The sequence below is a fragment of the Prunus dulcis genome, chromosome 1 (genome assembly GCF_902201215.1).
Source record: "Prunus dulcis chromosome 1, ALMONDv2, whole genome shotgun sequence".
In the NCBI taxonomy this organism is placed as follows: domain Eukaryota; kingdom Viridiplantae; phylum Streptophyta; class Magnoliopsida; order Rosales; family Rosaceae; genus Prunus; species Prunus dulcis.
The window spans coordinates 30,632,866-30,648,445 of NC_047650.1; the positions used below are offsets into that span (position 1 = coordinate 30,632,866).

Sequence of the window (15,580 nt, forward strand, 5' to 3'; positions counted from 1 at the left end):
AATTGGAAGGGAAGCGCTTGGCATTGATTTTGTGAACAAGACGGATGCTTACCTTTGATTATTATTTTTTGAGGTACACCCCCATACTTCATTTGTATACATCAAATCAAGCGTCCAGCAGTTCATATACCAAAAGACCAACCATCATTTTGTCGGAAATCTTCACACAATTATGTGTTTTGCTGAGTTAACGTCAATTAAATTCATCCATCACTCGACAAAGACTTAGTTGTTGACCATTCACAACCCTAATGCTCGTAAGCCTAGATAGAGAAAAAAAAAAGTGTCTTTGTTTGTTGAAATATTAATTAAAACTCCTTGGTTTTTAATTTGTATTACACGAGAGAATATATTATCTGTTACTCTGTAAAAAAATACAAAAACAAAAATACTTTTCAACGAAACATCTCAACATATCCAGCTACTTCCATGTTTCAGCTGTAACTGTGGCTACTACAATGAATATTTAGTACTTGCCGTGGTAATTTACTGTATGCAGCAAAATGCTGCAGAAATATGGTCGCTTTTGTTAATCCATCTAAACAGAAAACAAAATTAACAGCCATGGCTTTTCATATGCCTGAAGATTTGTTGTCCAACTCACTAAATACATCAATAACTATCGCAATCTGACCAAATACTTAAGAATATATACGACTGGAAAATTCACCATCAGCTGAAAGACAGATTTGCATTGACAACCAAAGCCTCTTTTTCTCCATTATTAACTCAGAAATGAGTGAGTTTAACATGACATACAACTGGGTATTATTCATACAAGTTTCAGGATGATACATTATGGAACAGTAATTACATTATGGAACAATAATTGTAACCATCTTCAGCAATCACATACCAGACATCGCATCTCTGACATGTCTTTGGTGGGTAAGGGACAAGGTCTTTTTTCTCATCCCTCTTCTCATCCTTCTTATCACTCTGTGGAGGACCTATACTCACAACGGAAGCAGATTTTCTGAATTTTCTTACCTTCTTGATAACCTTTACTGGATCGGCATCCCCAGTTACTGTCACCGTATTTTTTGACGGGTCCAGGACAATGGAAGTTATCCCTTCTACCGTTGCTATTAACTTCATCACCTTCTTCCTGCACTTTGAACACAGCAGTTCCACTGACACTACAGTTTTCTGCAACACAAGACAAAAGCAAAGGTCAGATTTTGTCCGTACTTGTGCGCTCAGAAAAAATATAAATTCCATCTGAAGTATTGCAGTGTGTGTCAGTGAAAAGACTCCGGAGAAAATGGTACGTCAATAACTAATTACATAGCAGGAAAAATAAAACAGAGAGAGATGGAACCTTAGACATAATAAAGCAATAATGATAGAAAGCAAACTGGAACAAGCTAATAACAAAGAAAGAATGGATCCAAAGATGCTATATATAAAATGCTCTCTCTCTCTCTCTCTCTCTCTCTCTCTCTCTCTCTCTCTCTAGTTTGATTATGTTTTCAGCACAGCACTTTCTTGGCAAAGAAGCTGGTTGAGTACAAAATGAGAGTGTCAGTAGTTGGCTAGAAGTAAATGTCAGTCGGAAGGGTTTTTAATTGGGTCACCTATGCCCTCCGATATGCAATAAATGCAGAATTTACCATGTGCGGGCACACACACATCCCATACGAGGCTAAAACACACCTTTCTACATCCTCTTTATCTTGAAAGAAATGAAACCGTTTATAGCAAAGTTAAAATGATGCTGGCCTGCCTGATTCTGAATGTACTACAATTTTTTGGAAAAAGATTAAAAAAAAAAAAAAACAGAGAACAATCTAACAAGCTTGCTATTCGCCTGTTTGTACACACAGGCGTGTCAGCTTATGGCAAATTTTACCAGAAGTAAATATGCTGAATAAAACAAGGATTTTGAACAAACCAACAAATGAGGTTTTAGCTCAGCATGTCTCCAAGAAAATAATGAAGACCTGACATTACGCAATGTGTTGGGATATAGTAATGGCAATCACTTATCAATTCAGCTCTAGTGGGGTCAGTTGAATGGGCAAAATTTACCCACTTCTGGAACGTATTAATTCTTTCTTCTCCGTACTTGAATCATCAACTTTAACAGGATTAGATCCACACACACAAACACACAGAGAGAGAGAGAGAGAGAGAGAGAGAGAGAGACCTATAGACAGCTCAGGAGCTCATTGTTCAGCACATGATGTAGCCAACCCACAGCTTTTATATTCCACATATATGCCGATCAAAATACCAAAGCTGAACAACCAGAGTTCACAGAGCCTTCCATATTAGTCTTACCACTGGTCTAGATACATGTTTCAGCATCAGGCTCATTGATTCTTCCAAATCATTTCTTTCAAATGTTCGTGGTTTGGCAATGTAGTCACAAAAAAGAACTCCAAATCACACTTTGTACATCAGACAGAAGTGGAAAATGTCATAAGTTACTGCTCAAAACTAAATGTGTTTGGTTCCATTGTTCAAAACTGTAAGAACCTTATGTTTACCTGACAATTTATTAAAGGATATCAAAATATAAATCTGCACCAACAATGGAAAACTTGAAAAATATGAAAGAACTATAAGGAAGCATAAAGTAAGCGCAAAAAGAATTTTGATGAGACAACTGGAAATTTAGATTAATGTCTATGCAAGAAATCGTTTCTTCAAACTTGGATAATTCATTGATTCCCTAAAATACTGTTGCTAAAGCAGACGCATTTTCAATTAGAAAATACCAAGGATGCCCTGGTCTTTTTTTCTTCTTTTCTATAGTAGTACTAATACCACAATGTGAAAATCCAACTGTCTGAATTAATAGGCCATGTGGGCTTTGATGGAATCACACTGAAGTTAGTTGATACATCACTTTCCCTGCAGAGCCCAGAAATTATGTTTCATCAGTTTCTCCTCATTTCCAATTAAACTTCTCAAACTTATAAGAAGGAGTTTTATCACACTCTTTACTTCCCTCGTTAGTCTTCATTAACTTTATTAACAACATGAAACACTGATTTACGTGCCTCTACAAAACTATGTAAGGGCTAAAGCAGCATGCCGTGTTTATACTAATACAATTAGAAAGTTGCAGTAAATATGCATAACTCAATCTAAATTGAATGCATTTGCCTCCTAATGAATGGGTAAATTCAAACAAAATTATGAGATGCCCACGAACATTTGCAGACTTACAGAATAAAAATTACCATAGCTTAATCTATTCTACAAAAGAAAATTTTCATGGACTGATGATGCATGCAGCGGCAGTCCAGGACATATTTCAAAACAGTTACTAAAAAAGAAAAGAATTTCAACATTCTTCAAAGCAAACGAAGAACCAAACACCACATGCATACACTTAAGATAAAGCTTATATATGATAAATCATAGGCACAAAGAAGAGAAGGGGAAGAGGGATGGGAATAAATTGCTTATATTACTAACCTTAAAAATCAAAAACCTCATAGAAACAAAGGAAACAAAGAAATAATGGCTAAAAGCCAAGAAGTATACAAACAAATACAGCTATTAACAACAATAATTTACAGAAAATACTATATATCAACCCACTTGCACTTACTCATAATTTGAAGTAAACTATCCTCCATGGCACTGTAACAAATCTCAATTTGCAGTTCTAAGAGCCATTGTGCTTGTATTTTTCTTTTGTCTTTCCTCAGTTTCCACCATTCGATTGTAGTAGGTTACTATTTTTTTGTCCAACTCATAATATTCTTCCATTTTCTTCAATTGTTTCAAATCCAGGTCAATGAAATTCACCTAGGAAAATGCAACTCAAATAAGATATTAATGTCATAAGGAAGGATTTCCCCCACAGGGAATTTCACCTAGGAAAATGCAACTCAAATAAGATATATTCGTGCTCTAGCTGTTAAGAAATGGTATTAGATTACGAGAAGAAAATCTGTAAAGAATGAAAATATAAAAACTTAAGGGAATTGAGCATCCAAATGCTGTGATTGAAAGATGCTATGGTATCAGTCAGAATGAAATGATAAGGAGATCTGTACCTTGTAATCAAAAAATTGGTTGCTTGATTCTAGATACAAATTATTATATGGAGATCCTGTATTCCCATCTTTCCTTGGTCTAAAACTAATCATCAAACTGCAGTCCTTCGCAGTAGCAGCTATCAAAAAGTCCTTCACAATCTTCAAGCTTTCATCCAAAGAGATGGAATGCAATGAAAGATATCTCTGTGACATTTTTTCTTTACCGAATGCTCTGCATACCATGCAAGGCTCCGAAACGATGTCATAATACGCATGGATAGCCCCATCAATGTCAAGGTTATCAAGTTTCTGGACCTCAAGGAGCTGATCCAACACTCCAGAATTATGAACTGTTTCAGCAACAAGCTGTAGAAAACTCATTGTGCGCAAGCCATCACCTCCCTGAATGACACACTTGAGTGCATCTTCAAATTTTCCTCGAGTCACAAAATTGGTACTGTCTGCACCACCACCTAAGCCCCCAAATATTTGAGAACCATTCAAGAACACACGGAAGTTATTCTGTGGGGTTGAGAAGAGATCCCTGATAGCTTTATGTATTCTGTCCTTGGATCCAGAGAACATATCAAGTGGATTATAGTCACTATATTCTGATACCTGTAACACAGGTTTAGACAAATCCAAGTCAGATTAACATTGACGTTTAGTATTACTACAAAACAGGACTCTCTTTGCTGAAATTTGTGCGCAGAAGTTCTAAGAAGAATTAAATGAGATGGAATTCCAATTAAACATATGGAATTCATTTGCCTGATTTCCGGGTAGTAAATAATTTGACCAAGAGAAGAACATAGTAAAAGCACACCTCTCCTTGATGCAACTTCAGAGCTTGATGCATCTGAAAACGAGTAATGCTCCGTTTAATGGCATTTCCTTCATCAATGAACTTTGAAGATGGCAGAAATCCACATTTTGGCTATTTTTGGAAACAATTGAAAAGAAAAAAGGAATAACTATATATATTTCAAGGGTATTACTCATGTGAAAACAACAAGCACAACAAGCTTAAAATAGAAACGAAGAACACAAACATGGAAAAGCACCTTTATCTCCACAGATATACAGGGTTCAACTTCATGAGTACCTGAAATGAATAAAGAAGAATAAACTATCACTCTTTGAAATTTATCAGAGCTTTTTCCTAAGGTCTCTAAAACAAAACAGAACAAAACAAAAAGTAATACTTCAGATCATATCTATCACAAGACAATATTTAGATAAATAGGTGCACCTACATTTAATAAGATACAAAGTTCCTATGATTCTAAGCAGAATGCTGCTAATTCCAGGTTTCTCTCCCTGCTTCTCTGAGTTTTTATGTAGGTGTGTGGATATTACCTCATAACTTTTACTAGAAATGTAAAAGGCAAAGGGAGACCTTTTAAGTGTTAGCAACCAGAACAGGCATGCAAAAAAGAAACCTGGATCATAGGTTAGATTAAATAAGCCATAGGACTTTCGAACTACAAGTGCAGAAAAGACAGTTCTAAATCTTTAAGTGCAGCACTAATTAAAATTGTAACTAACAGAGAGACACTAATTACCACGAGGAAAAAGAGAATGATCAGACATAAGAAGCACAGAATCACATTCTGTGTCAACTTTTGCTGCATCAACTCGAGAAGCAGGACGCTGAGAAATTATGTTCTTCTCAACCGACTCCAAGAATTCCTTGGAAGCAGAGACGCGCATCTGCCAAAATTCAAACTGAAGGTTAAAGAACTAAACCATTTTGTACATCTTACCACATGAATGCATGACTTCACGGGAAAACCAAATGCATACACTATATTGCTGAGTACGAGGATATTTCAATCAACACTACTGTAGCTTTCCCTAATAAGAGAAAGCTTTCCGTGTGACTTGGCATATGAAATTCATAATCACTGTCTTGGTTCCAGACATAGATACATACCCCATGTGCAAATATAACTCAACTAAAAAAATGCCTTAAAGCCCACCATAACTATTTTGAAATGATACATACAACGTCGACATGGTTTCCATTCAGCAAGCATCATGCATTAGTACAAGTGTGGATAGCTACATACCCCGGAATCCACGTATGTGGAACCCAATAGAGGGCTCATGATGTGCTTCACAAACAGTTGACAAGCAAGTTCTTTGTTAGAGGTAGCTACAATGTCCTCCGTGTCCTTCCACAGAAGACGTTCATGCACGGTTAATGCAGTGGGACTGTTCATGGACTTTGACCCATTAACTGGAGCTTTCTGTAGACGCATTACTTTCCCAATCTACATAGAGCAAGGTACAATCATTATAAGCTTCAAACATGATCGATCAAAATAAGGACCACACCTACTCCCGTCATGAACTACTAAGAAATTTTTCTCTCTAAACACATTCTTTTAGATAAGTGCATAATTGAAGCTCAGGTGGTGTGTGTGTTTTGGAAACAATCAAACAGAGTATGAAACTTACAAAAGCGGGGGTGGATCCGCTGTAACCGAGAACAAGATTGGCAGCGCCTTCGCCTCTGTAAATCCAATCACCAGCATCTTTTTTATCTAAAATGACCTCCATGTCTTGGTGTTGATTGAGATTCAGCTGCTCACAGTTACTGCACAAATGAAGATTTTCAGTTTTTTTTTCTTCTATCCAAAAACAAAAATTCTCAATGCAAGATCGAAATTTGCAAGTACCCAATTGAGGAGAGAAGATTTGCAAGAATCAGCTTGATCAAACAAACACATTGCAAGAATCAGCTGACACGCCAAACACCGAAGTCACAGAAAGATGATGATTTTATAGATAAGGCCTGAGGTTGAGAACGCAGACCAAACAAAGAAAGTCGTTCCTAGTGGGAATCTTTGTTTGGGCTCGAACAATTTTTAATGGCTTATCACTCTGTCAGTGGCTTCACCTTTATCCTTGACCTTTGCGGCTTCACTTTCTGGATGCTAATTCCTTTCTGCGTAATTTTATTAATTATACCACAATTCTAGCACAAGTATGAGACAAGCAACCTAAACCCAAAACCCACTCCGGGAAATTAACAAAATTAAAAATTTTAATTTTTATAAATAATAATGATAATAATAATAATAATAATAATAATAATTAAAGTTCATAAGAACAGGTCGACGGCGACAATATATTGGGCCGTTCGGGTTACACACATAAGAAATTGCAGTTTGATCCACTTGTCATTCCGATTTAATTAATTGTTCTTGGGCCATTGGGCAGGAACCCAGAAGGCCTATTGACTTTAATTACCTTTTGTTTCTTAAATTTGCCCATATTCTTAAATTTATATGATGAACCGATTCTGATTTGAAGTTGAGATATCATGGACAAATTCGAGATGAATGTTCATTGAATTGATGGGGTTAGTTGAGATTCTTATATGCTCTATTTAGCTTTATTATTTTGTTCTAATTTTTGGTCACGCAATGGTTATCAAAATCAGTCTCTACTTTTTTCTTTGAGCGTGTAAAGAAAGTATACGAGGCCATGTTGCTGATGCAATCGCAGGTTTCTGAATTTATTGAAGCCCAGATTTCAAAGGAAAAATGATTATTTGGGCTATAAGTGATTATTTTGAAATTTTTGAAAGCTCAACCTGTTTGGTAAAAGATAATAAAATTACTTATTTTGAATAATTGCTGTGAGAGAAAGTAATTAAGGAAAGCAAGTGATGAGCTGCTTTCATTTTTCGATTATGCGGGAATCAGTTTTGAAGAGGCGTTGAGTTTAATGAAACCTTTAAAATTCCAAAAATAACCTCGTCTTTTTTTTATTTATATACCAACCGCACTTCTAACAAAAATTTTATCAAACGTCAAACTACTTTCTTTCACAGCTGATTTGTCTCACAGCAAATCTGACAGTGATTATTTTTACAGCACAACAATACCAAACTGACCCTAAGTCAAGGCAACATTTCCATTCTAGCTTGGAAAAAGCCACAAGATGGAGAAAGACTTTCATGCAACGTTTTGCTATTCTTGGCCAACAACGCAATGATACGTGAGATAACTTTTGCACGCGTCATTGTGTTATTGGTTGGAGATAGCAAAACAGTATTATCCTCGTTACAAGTAAGTTTTTACGCACCTTGTTAATGCTCAAAATGGAAGGCCAAGATTGAGTCCAACTTAGTGATGAGGTATGATGGATGATGGCAAAGGTGTGGACCTTCAGCATGTGTGTGAAGATTTGGGCAAACGATAAATATATAGAAGACAAGATATACGTGGTTCACACTTTACGAATGAGCTACGTCCACAGAGAAGTACATTGTCATTCTTATAATAATATGTATTTACATTTGTACAAGGGGTTTGGCCCAAATATAAAGAGAAGAAGGGAGAAGCCTATTACTAAATATCAAGTCTAGCCTAGGGATCATTTCTTAAGTGGAGAGTGGTCTCATTTATAGATGAGGGGGCATCATTTCTTAAGTGGAGAGTGGTCTCATTTATAGATGAGGGGGCGTCTACACATCTTGTAATATTCCAATGTAGAACTCTTTGCCTTGTTTAAATTTGTTTCTAATTGCTTAGTCAGATATGGTACAAACACACCTAATGGGTATGTGAAATTGAATTATGATGGGGCATGGTTACAACAAACCATGAAAGGAGGTATAGGTTGGGCAATTCGAGATAGAGTAAAGTGGATGCTCAAGACGGGAGGTACTGGAAGTCTTCTTTGTCAGTCAGCTCTTATGACGGAAGTCGAAGCTATTCGTGATGCTTTGACAAATGTTTTGAATGCGGATTTTGATCAAGCTATTGTGGAATCCGATTCACACCAACTAATATAGATGCTTCAAAGAGTTATTCCTGTTGATGTCAATATAGAAGGAATTATTTTTTTACATCAAAACCTTGTCTCAACAGTTTGGGTCGGTGAGCTTTGCTTATATACTTCGGAAATGTAATGAAGCTGCTCACTTGGTTGCAGTTTTTGTGAGTCGAGTTAGGGGTACCTACTTTTGGGACCTTGTATGGCTAGAGTGACTTTTTGATGTCTTCGCTAAAGATATAAACCTTTCTATTCACTTATAATAAACTTTCCTATGGTTTGATATATATGAAATATTCTACCTATATCTTTTTCAACTTTGAAATCTATGATAGGGAGAAATAGGAGGAGAGAAAAAAAGAAGGAAAAGATAGTATATTGGGAGAAAAAAATCATGGGTGAATTCAATTTGATTTTTGTTTTCTTAAATTAGTCGTTAATATTGTTGTACTATTATTTCATGTAAGAAGAGATAGATAGGGACACGGTTGAAACTTTGCAAAACTGATTGAGAAAGAGCCTTTTCTTTCATCAAATAAAAGGTGCACAATGGGCTTCAATAATCAAGGGTTGGAATTCTGCCTCAGTACTATAGTAGATGGCAAATGCATGGTTGGAAATGCGTGAACAACTCTTATTTTCTAATTTTTTTTAAAAGACTATGCGTACAACCATCATGGTCACCTTTCTGTGAAGCATCATCATTACGTAAGTTCAAACCCTTGGGATCACGAATTGTAACTATACTCTTGTCGACATCTCATAGATTATGACTCTTCTATATTTCAAACCAAATAGGTTAAGTTGGTTGGCAAATCACGAATTATAACTACTCTCTTGCCGACATCTCACAAATTATGACTCTTCTAAATTTCAAACTAAATAGATTAAGTCGGCTCGTGAATCTCAAATTGTAACTACACTTTTGTCGACATCTCACACATTATAACTCTTCTATATTTCAAACCAAATAAATTCTTTCGACATTCAATAAGTCCACATGAATCCATACGATAAATTAATCAGAACTCTCAAATCATAATCATCTATATAAATAATACGGCCCGACTAATTACTGACTAGGCCGGGGCCGCCCTTTTGTTCCAACATATGGTGAATATATTGTTCAAAATTTCCATGAACGTCGTTATATCCGTATAGTGGGTACTTTCTTGCGCAGTAGAAGAATTACACGTTTAAGAGAATAAGTGAGTGACATGCAAATTGCAAAACGACTGTATGCATGCATCACATGTACCATGTGCTTCTTATCTAATGTATTATTTGCGAACAAACCAAACTGGGGGAATTAATTAGGTGTAAAAAATCATGTGCATGGGACATATGGTGCGATTCTTTTTTCCACTCATTTCGAAATCAATTTGACATTGCTTTCAAAAGAAAAAATAAAATAAAATAAATTTGATATTAGTTTGATCACTCTCATTAAGATATTCATATATGTATTCTAATTAAGTATCGATTTGTTGCTTTTTATAATGCTTGTCATAATTGCTCTTTCGGACTATTTGGATGAAATGATTCGATTTGTTGCTTTTTATAATGCTTGTCATAGGTGCTCTTAGGATCATTTGGATGAAATGATTTTAAATATAAGAATTTAGATGACATTATAATAAGGTTAAACTGTAGGATTACGCTAGCACAATTCATGTATGCCAAAATTAAAGAAAAATGGGTTTGAAATGAGGGGGAAACAAATAGATTCCAAATAATTGATTGTATATATCAAATCTTTTTTTATTTTATTTTATAGTTTTCTTTTTAATATTTTAACTAGCTCCATCTAAATGCAGCCTTATTTAATTGGTTTTCAAACGTATATGGAGTGTATAAGGACCAGCTAGCTATTCATGCTACATATAGGCATAGATTTTCACTCTTTTGTAGTTTGAAATGAAAAGAGATGCAGGAAGGTTTTTGACTCTTTTATTTTGGCCTAGGTTACCGTTAGACTTAGATATATGAATCTGATCCTGCCCATGCACGACAGAACTTAGTACGGAGTAACTTGTAATGTGTGGTTGCTGTGCATGGTTCCATTTATATTATCTCTAAGGAATTACTGGCAGTGGACGGCCGAGTGGGGTCTATATATACAGCACAATTACTCCAAACTTTTGTATGAGACAGACAGACAGACTCCAAGCTTTTGTATGAGACAGACAGACAGACAGACAGACAGACAGAGATGGAGGTGATGCAAATTCTTCACATGAACAAAGGAGTTGGCGAGACTAGTTATGCTCAAAACTCCAAACTTCAGGTCCAAATTAATATTATTCATTATGCTTTTCTTCAATTAATAATTATATTCCAATTCAACATGTTAATTAATTTCATGTATATATATGTATAATATTTTGATTATTATTATTTTGTAGAGCAAAATAATTTCCATTACAAAGCCAATCATTCATGACGCCGTACAAGAGATCTTGCACTCAAATAATATAGAGAGCATGGGGATAGCAGATTTGGGCTGCTCATCTGGACCCAACACCTTATTGCTCATCTCCGAGATCATAGATGCTATCATACGCACCAAAAGCTGCAGCCTTAGCCTCCACCTGTCAGCAACAACAGAGCTCAGAGTGTTCCTCAATGACCTCTTCAGCAATGACTTCAACAACATTTTTATGTCACTTCCTGCATTCTACAACAAACTCAAACAAGAGAAGGGTCCTGAGCTTGGATCTTTATTCATTTCTGCCACGCCTGGTTCGTTTTATGGGCGGTTGTTTCCGGCCAGGAGTTTACATTTTGTGCACTCTTCTTCTAGCCTTCACTGGCTGTCTCAGGTCCCTCCTGGCCTCGACAGCAAGGCAGCTGGCGAAGCTTTGAACAAAGGAAAGATCTACATATCCAAGACCAGCCCACAATGCGTTTTGGACTCATATGCGCTTCAGTTTCATAACGATTTTTCATTGTTTCTCAAGTCCCGCGCTGAAGAAATGTTTGGTGGAGGACGAATGGTGTTGTCGCTCATGGGCAGGCCATCCTATGACCCCACAACTCCAGCCAGTTGCTACCAGTGGGAGCTTTTAGCCCACGCATTGATGACCTTGGTTTCAGAGGTATCTACAATATTTAGCATATATAGCAATTTAAGCTTTTTTGTTTTTGTTTTGAAACAAAAGAGAAATATAGTAAATTTGGTTTACACCCTTCAAATTCAACTTACTTTACTTGCAACCTTTCACTTTTTGTTCCTATAAATCATACCCAATTTTTATAAATAAAAACCCATGACTAGGATCCAACTCATCAAGTTACCTTATTAAGCTCAATATTTGATTTATTATAATTTTTTTGATTGCCCAAATACCCCTATTTATATTTCAAAGTATAATGGGGTGGTGTTTTAATTTTTAGTTCCCCAATTTATTGTGGTGATTACTTCTAAAAATGTTGTCTGCAATTAATTATCCTTTTATTATTAAAATTCATTAATACAGTCAACAATGTGTTGGCCAAAAAAGTCAGTTTTCCTTATTGCCTTTTTAAAATTTTGTTTCATCTTTCCCGGATAATAATCTACCTATTATTTTTATAAATTATTGTGTATCTATATTTTCTATAAATTATTTATAAATTATTTTGTATCTATATTTTCTATAGATTAATGTCTACCTATTTTTCTGTAATTTTTTTGGTAAATAATATGCCTATATTTTTATACGTATATATTTATATTTATATTTTTCATAGGTACATTATTGGATATGTAATTTACAGATTTTTTAGGGACCATATGTTAGAGGGAATGGCAATCAAACAAAATGGGGTGATTAATTGATATGCTATTAATAAGGAGTATTAATTACAATTATGACAGTTAATGAAATGCTTGAAATAAATTACAAATAAAATATGAAGTCTGGTGACAACGATGTAAAAACATAAGAATACTATGACCTCTTATGTCCTACTGGTCATTTAAATTTGAAATTGAATTTTACACATAGATTTATAGAATAATGGGTATATGTCTAGAAAATAGAAAATGTAGGAACTTATATTGGACAAGCCTGAATAAATATTACAAGGAAAAGATCCTTGAGGGATTTGTAAACCAAACATATTAAAATACAATGAAAAATATCAAACCAGATACAAGTATGTAATGAAGAATGGCAATTTAAGCTTTTCATGTTGCCAGAAGAGTAGAAAAAAACATCTCCCTTAAGATGGTCATTAAATTTGTTGACCACCTCTCTAATAGAGGTGCGCTGTATGTGAGAACCACGTATTTAGCAACAGCCATTCTTCTTCTTTTTTCCATTGCATTATCCCATTAATGCATTAGCTTAGATACTAACTTGTTCTATGGGTGCAGGGTCTTATTGCAGAGGAAAAGGTTGATTCCTTCAACGCTCCCTACTATGCCCCATGTGAAGAGGAATTGAGCTTGGCGCTTAAAAAAGAAGGGTCATTCTTAATGGACAGCCTGGAGGCGTTTGAAATTGATTGGGATGGCGGCGGTGGGGATCAAGAATTGCATCACACATTTGACATGGTAGGTAGTGGCCAGAAAGTGGCAAAGACAGTAAGAGCCGTGGTTGAGTCAATGCTCGAATCTCATTTTGGAAAAGATATAATGGATCATCTGTTTCAATGCTATGCAAAGCTCGTCAGTAATCACTTATCAAAATCTAGAACTAGATACATCAATTTGGTCCTTGTGATCATTAAAAAGGATTGATTCCAAAAAACCAAAAAAGATTGAATAATTTCCTTTATGTTTCCCCATCTTTTTTTTCAGGTTGGTTGAATTATTTTGGATAACTATATATGTTTGTAACCAGTGCTTCTAGTTGTATTTATTTGACAAATTATATAAATAATGTATTGAAAAAGAGTGATATTAGAGATGTTTGTGTTTGTAGCAGTAATTCATTTGTTTTCTACGAATTTTGCTAATTCAAAACAAATAGGAAATTTCCATTATATCCAAGGCATTATTGATTGAAAATTAATATATTAACAAAGTCTAACAAGCACTCTGGATATGGTTTTTTCTAAAATGGAAATTCTTACCCACTTGGCAAGTCACTACGTACAATACAAGGCATGGTGCGGCTATTAATATACTTTTGTTTGTTATCTAATCATATTAAAACAAACATCCATCACTTGCATTGCACCTATCACTTTGTAACATCAAAAAAAGACATCACGGTGCTGCCATTGCCATCAAAAGCTTAGCCTTCAGGTAAAGCTTAATAGAATGTTTATTCAAATAAAGCCCAATAACTCATAAATGGGCTTTCTATTCATCTTATGGGCTTTTAGGCCCAAATATTTGCGAACACCGTCAACGGCTTTATGATAGAGCATGTATTGTATTGAAGCAGCCACTATTAGAGCAATTCCAACGGCCCTTAGCAAGGGGGGGCCTGGGCCCAAAAATGACTTCCAGCGGACAAATGTTGCCAGGGTTGTTGGTGGGCTCCACAAGCTTAGGCTGGCACTCAGGCAAAATCAGCCCTTGCTCTAGTTTGGGTTTGCTAACGTCAGCAACGAAATTTTAAAATAAATAAATAAATACTAAACATTTTAGAAATTTTTTTAAAATAAATACTTGGTCATATTTTTCACTTCCCACACCAAAACTCTATACAAATTCATCTCCTCATATCTCATGTGAATAGTGGTTGCCATGACAATGAGTGGAAACACCACAAGCCTTTTGCAAGGGCCGCCACTATTCACGTAAATAGTAATAGCTTTTACCTCCCCTTGCCCTTTGCCATGGCAAATGGGTGGAAGTGCTCTTATTATTAGAGCATTTCCACCCGTTGGACTTGCCAGGGCAAAAGGCTTCCTAGCTTCAAAAACACTCTCTAGTGATCAAATTCATGCTTAGTTTGGGGTTGCTGTGTATATTTAAAATTTTCTGACTTTAGGTGTTTGGTAAAACAAGTGAAAGCCGATTTTTTTCAAAATCACGGGTCAATGACAACATATTTGAGAAGCGGGTGGCGAGGTGTTTTTAAAATATGCTTCTTTTTGAAGCATGCGGAGCTTTTAATGAAACTTTCATAATCCCTATACTACCCTCATATGTTTTCAAAAAATTACATTTTTTTGCCATAATTTCCACTTCCCCAGAGTTCACGCCTCCTCAATCTCCATTTTTAAAGCTTCCTGAGGTCGATTATCAGAAAGAAAAGTTTGAGAAATTCTTCTAGAAAAGTGTAGTGATTCTTTAAAAATTTGTTTGCTACTCTGTGAAGGATTAGATGAATCATGAAATCTACATCTATCTTTCTCTTTGAAGAAGGTGCTCTCTACTCATTATTAATGTTAATACAAATATCTTCCTCTTCTCTCAAAATAGTTCATAGTGTTGGTAGAATTTTGATTCTGGGCATAAACAACAAGTGGGTTTGTTGATGTCAAGATATAAGGAGTTATTTTTTACATCAAAAAACTTGTCTCAACAGTTTGGGTTGGTGAGCTTTGCTTATATACTTCGAAAATGTAATGAAGCTGCTCACTTGGTTGGAGCTTTTGTGAGTCGAGTTAGGGGTACCCACTTTTGGGACCTTGTATGGCCAGAATGGCTCTTTGATGTCTTGATTGTTGACGTGAGTCTCCTAATTAATCAAGGAGATTTATTTCCTTGATTAATAAAGGGATTTACTTTTTCCTTGATTAATAAAGGGATTTACTTTCCCATTTTATCTAGTTGACAAATCTTTGTATAATTAGGAGCTACTGTCCTAATTGATTACTGTATCTATTTTCTTGAGAGCACTCATGTA

At 35.5% G+C, this 15,580-nt stretch overlaps 2 protein-coding genes across 5 annotated transcripts; one reads left to right on the plus strand and one right to left on the minus strand.

Annotated features, from left to right (window-relative positions):
- Window positions 1-1,037: 1,037 nt before the first annotated feature.
- On the minus strand, window positions 1,038-6,993 carry LOC117615298 (inositol-pentakisphosphate 2-kinase-like). Of its 4 annotated transcripts, none has more exons than XR_004583989.1 (10): window positions 6,683-6,993; window positions 6,462-6,600; window positions 6,071-6,274; window positions 5,564-5,711; window positions 5,063-5,103; window positions 4,825-4,935; window positions 4,017-4,616; window positions 3,566-3,765; window positions 2,150-2,338; window positions 1,038-1,149 (listed from the first exon to the last, which is right to left on the minus strand). XR_004583989.1 is itself a non-coding variant. In XM_034344360.1 (9 exons), exons 2-8 carry the CDS (start codon window positions 6,561-6,563, stop codon window positions 3,610-3,612), a joined length of 1,362 nt encoding a protein of 453 aa, XP_034200251.1. In that variant the 5' UTR covers window positions 6,564-6,600; window positions 6,683-6,993; the 3' UTR covers window positions 1,038-1,149; window positions 3,566-3,609. The 4 variants fall into 4 exon arrangements, 2 of the variants coding, with proteins under 2 accessions (XP_034200251.1, XP_034200249.1); XR_004583988.1 differs by having other exon boundaries at window positions 2,150-2,492; XM_034344360.1 differs by lacking the exon at window positions 2,150-2,338.
- A 3,958-nt stretch (window positions 6,994-10,951) lies between these two features.
- On the plus strand, window positions 10,952-13,516 carry LOC117613906 (jasmonate O-methyltransferase-like). Its single transcript, XM_034342519.1, has 3 exons — window positions 10,952-11,076; window positions 11,195-11,887; window positions 13,150-13,516. The coding sequence occupies exons 1-3, from the start codon at window positions 11,002-11,004 to the stop codon at window positions 13,513-13,515; spliced, it is 1,134 nt and encodes a 377-aa protein (XP_034198410.1). The 5' UTR covers window positions 10,952-11,001; the 3' UTR covers window position 13,516.
- Window positions 13,517-15,580: the final 2,064 nt, after the last annotated feature.

Bases quoted from the DNA above. Each gene is read 5' to 3' on its own strand.
- LOC117613906 (XM_034342519.1), top strand. From the start codon at position 11,002: ATGGAGGTGATGCAAATTCTTCACATGAACAAAGGAGTTGGCGAGACT. The intron at 11,077-11,194 runs GTCCAAATTAAT...ATTATTTTGTAG, and splicing joins CTCAAAACTCCAAACTTCAG to AGCAAAATAATTTCCATTAC. The intron at 11,888-13,149 runs GTATCTACAATA...CTATGGGTGCAG, and splicing joins TGATGACCTTGGTTTCAGAG to GGTCTTATTGCAGAGGAAAA.
- LOC117615298 (XM_034344360.1), bottom strand. From the start codon at position 6,563: ATGGAGGTCATTTTAGATAAAAAAGATGCTGGTGATTGGATTTACAGA. The intron at 6,275-6,461 runs GTAAGTTTCATA...TGCTCTATGTAG, and splicing joins GCGGATCCACCCCCGCTTTT to ATTGGGAAAGTAATGCGTCT. The intron at 4,617-4,824 runs GTGTGCTTTTAC...CCTGTGTTACAG, and splicing joins TGAAGTTGCATCAAGGAGAG to GTATCAGAATATAGTGACTA.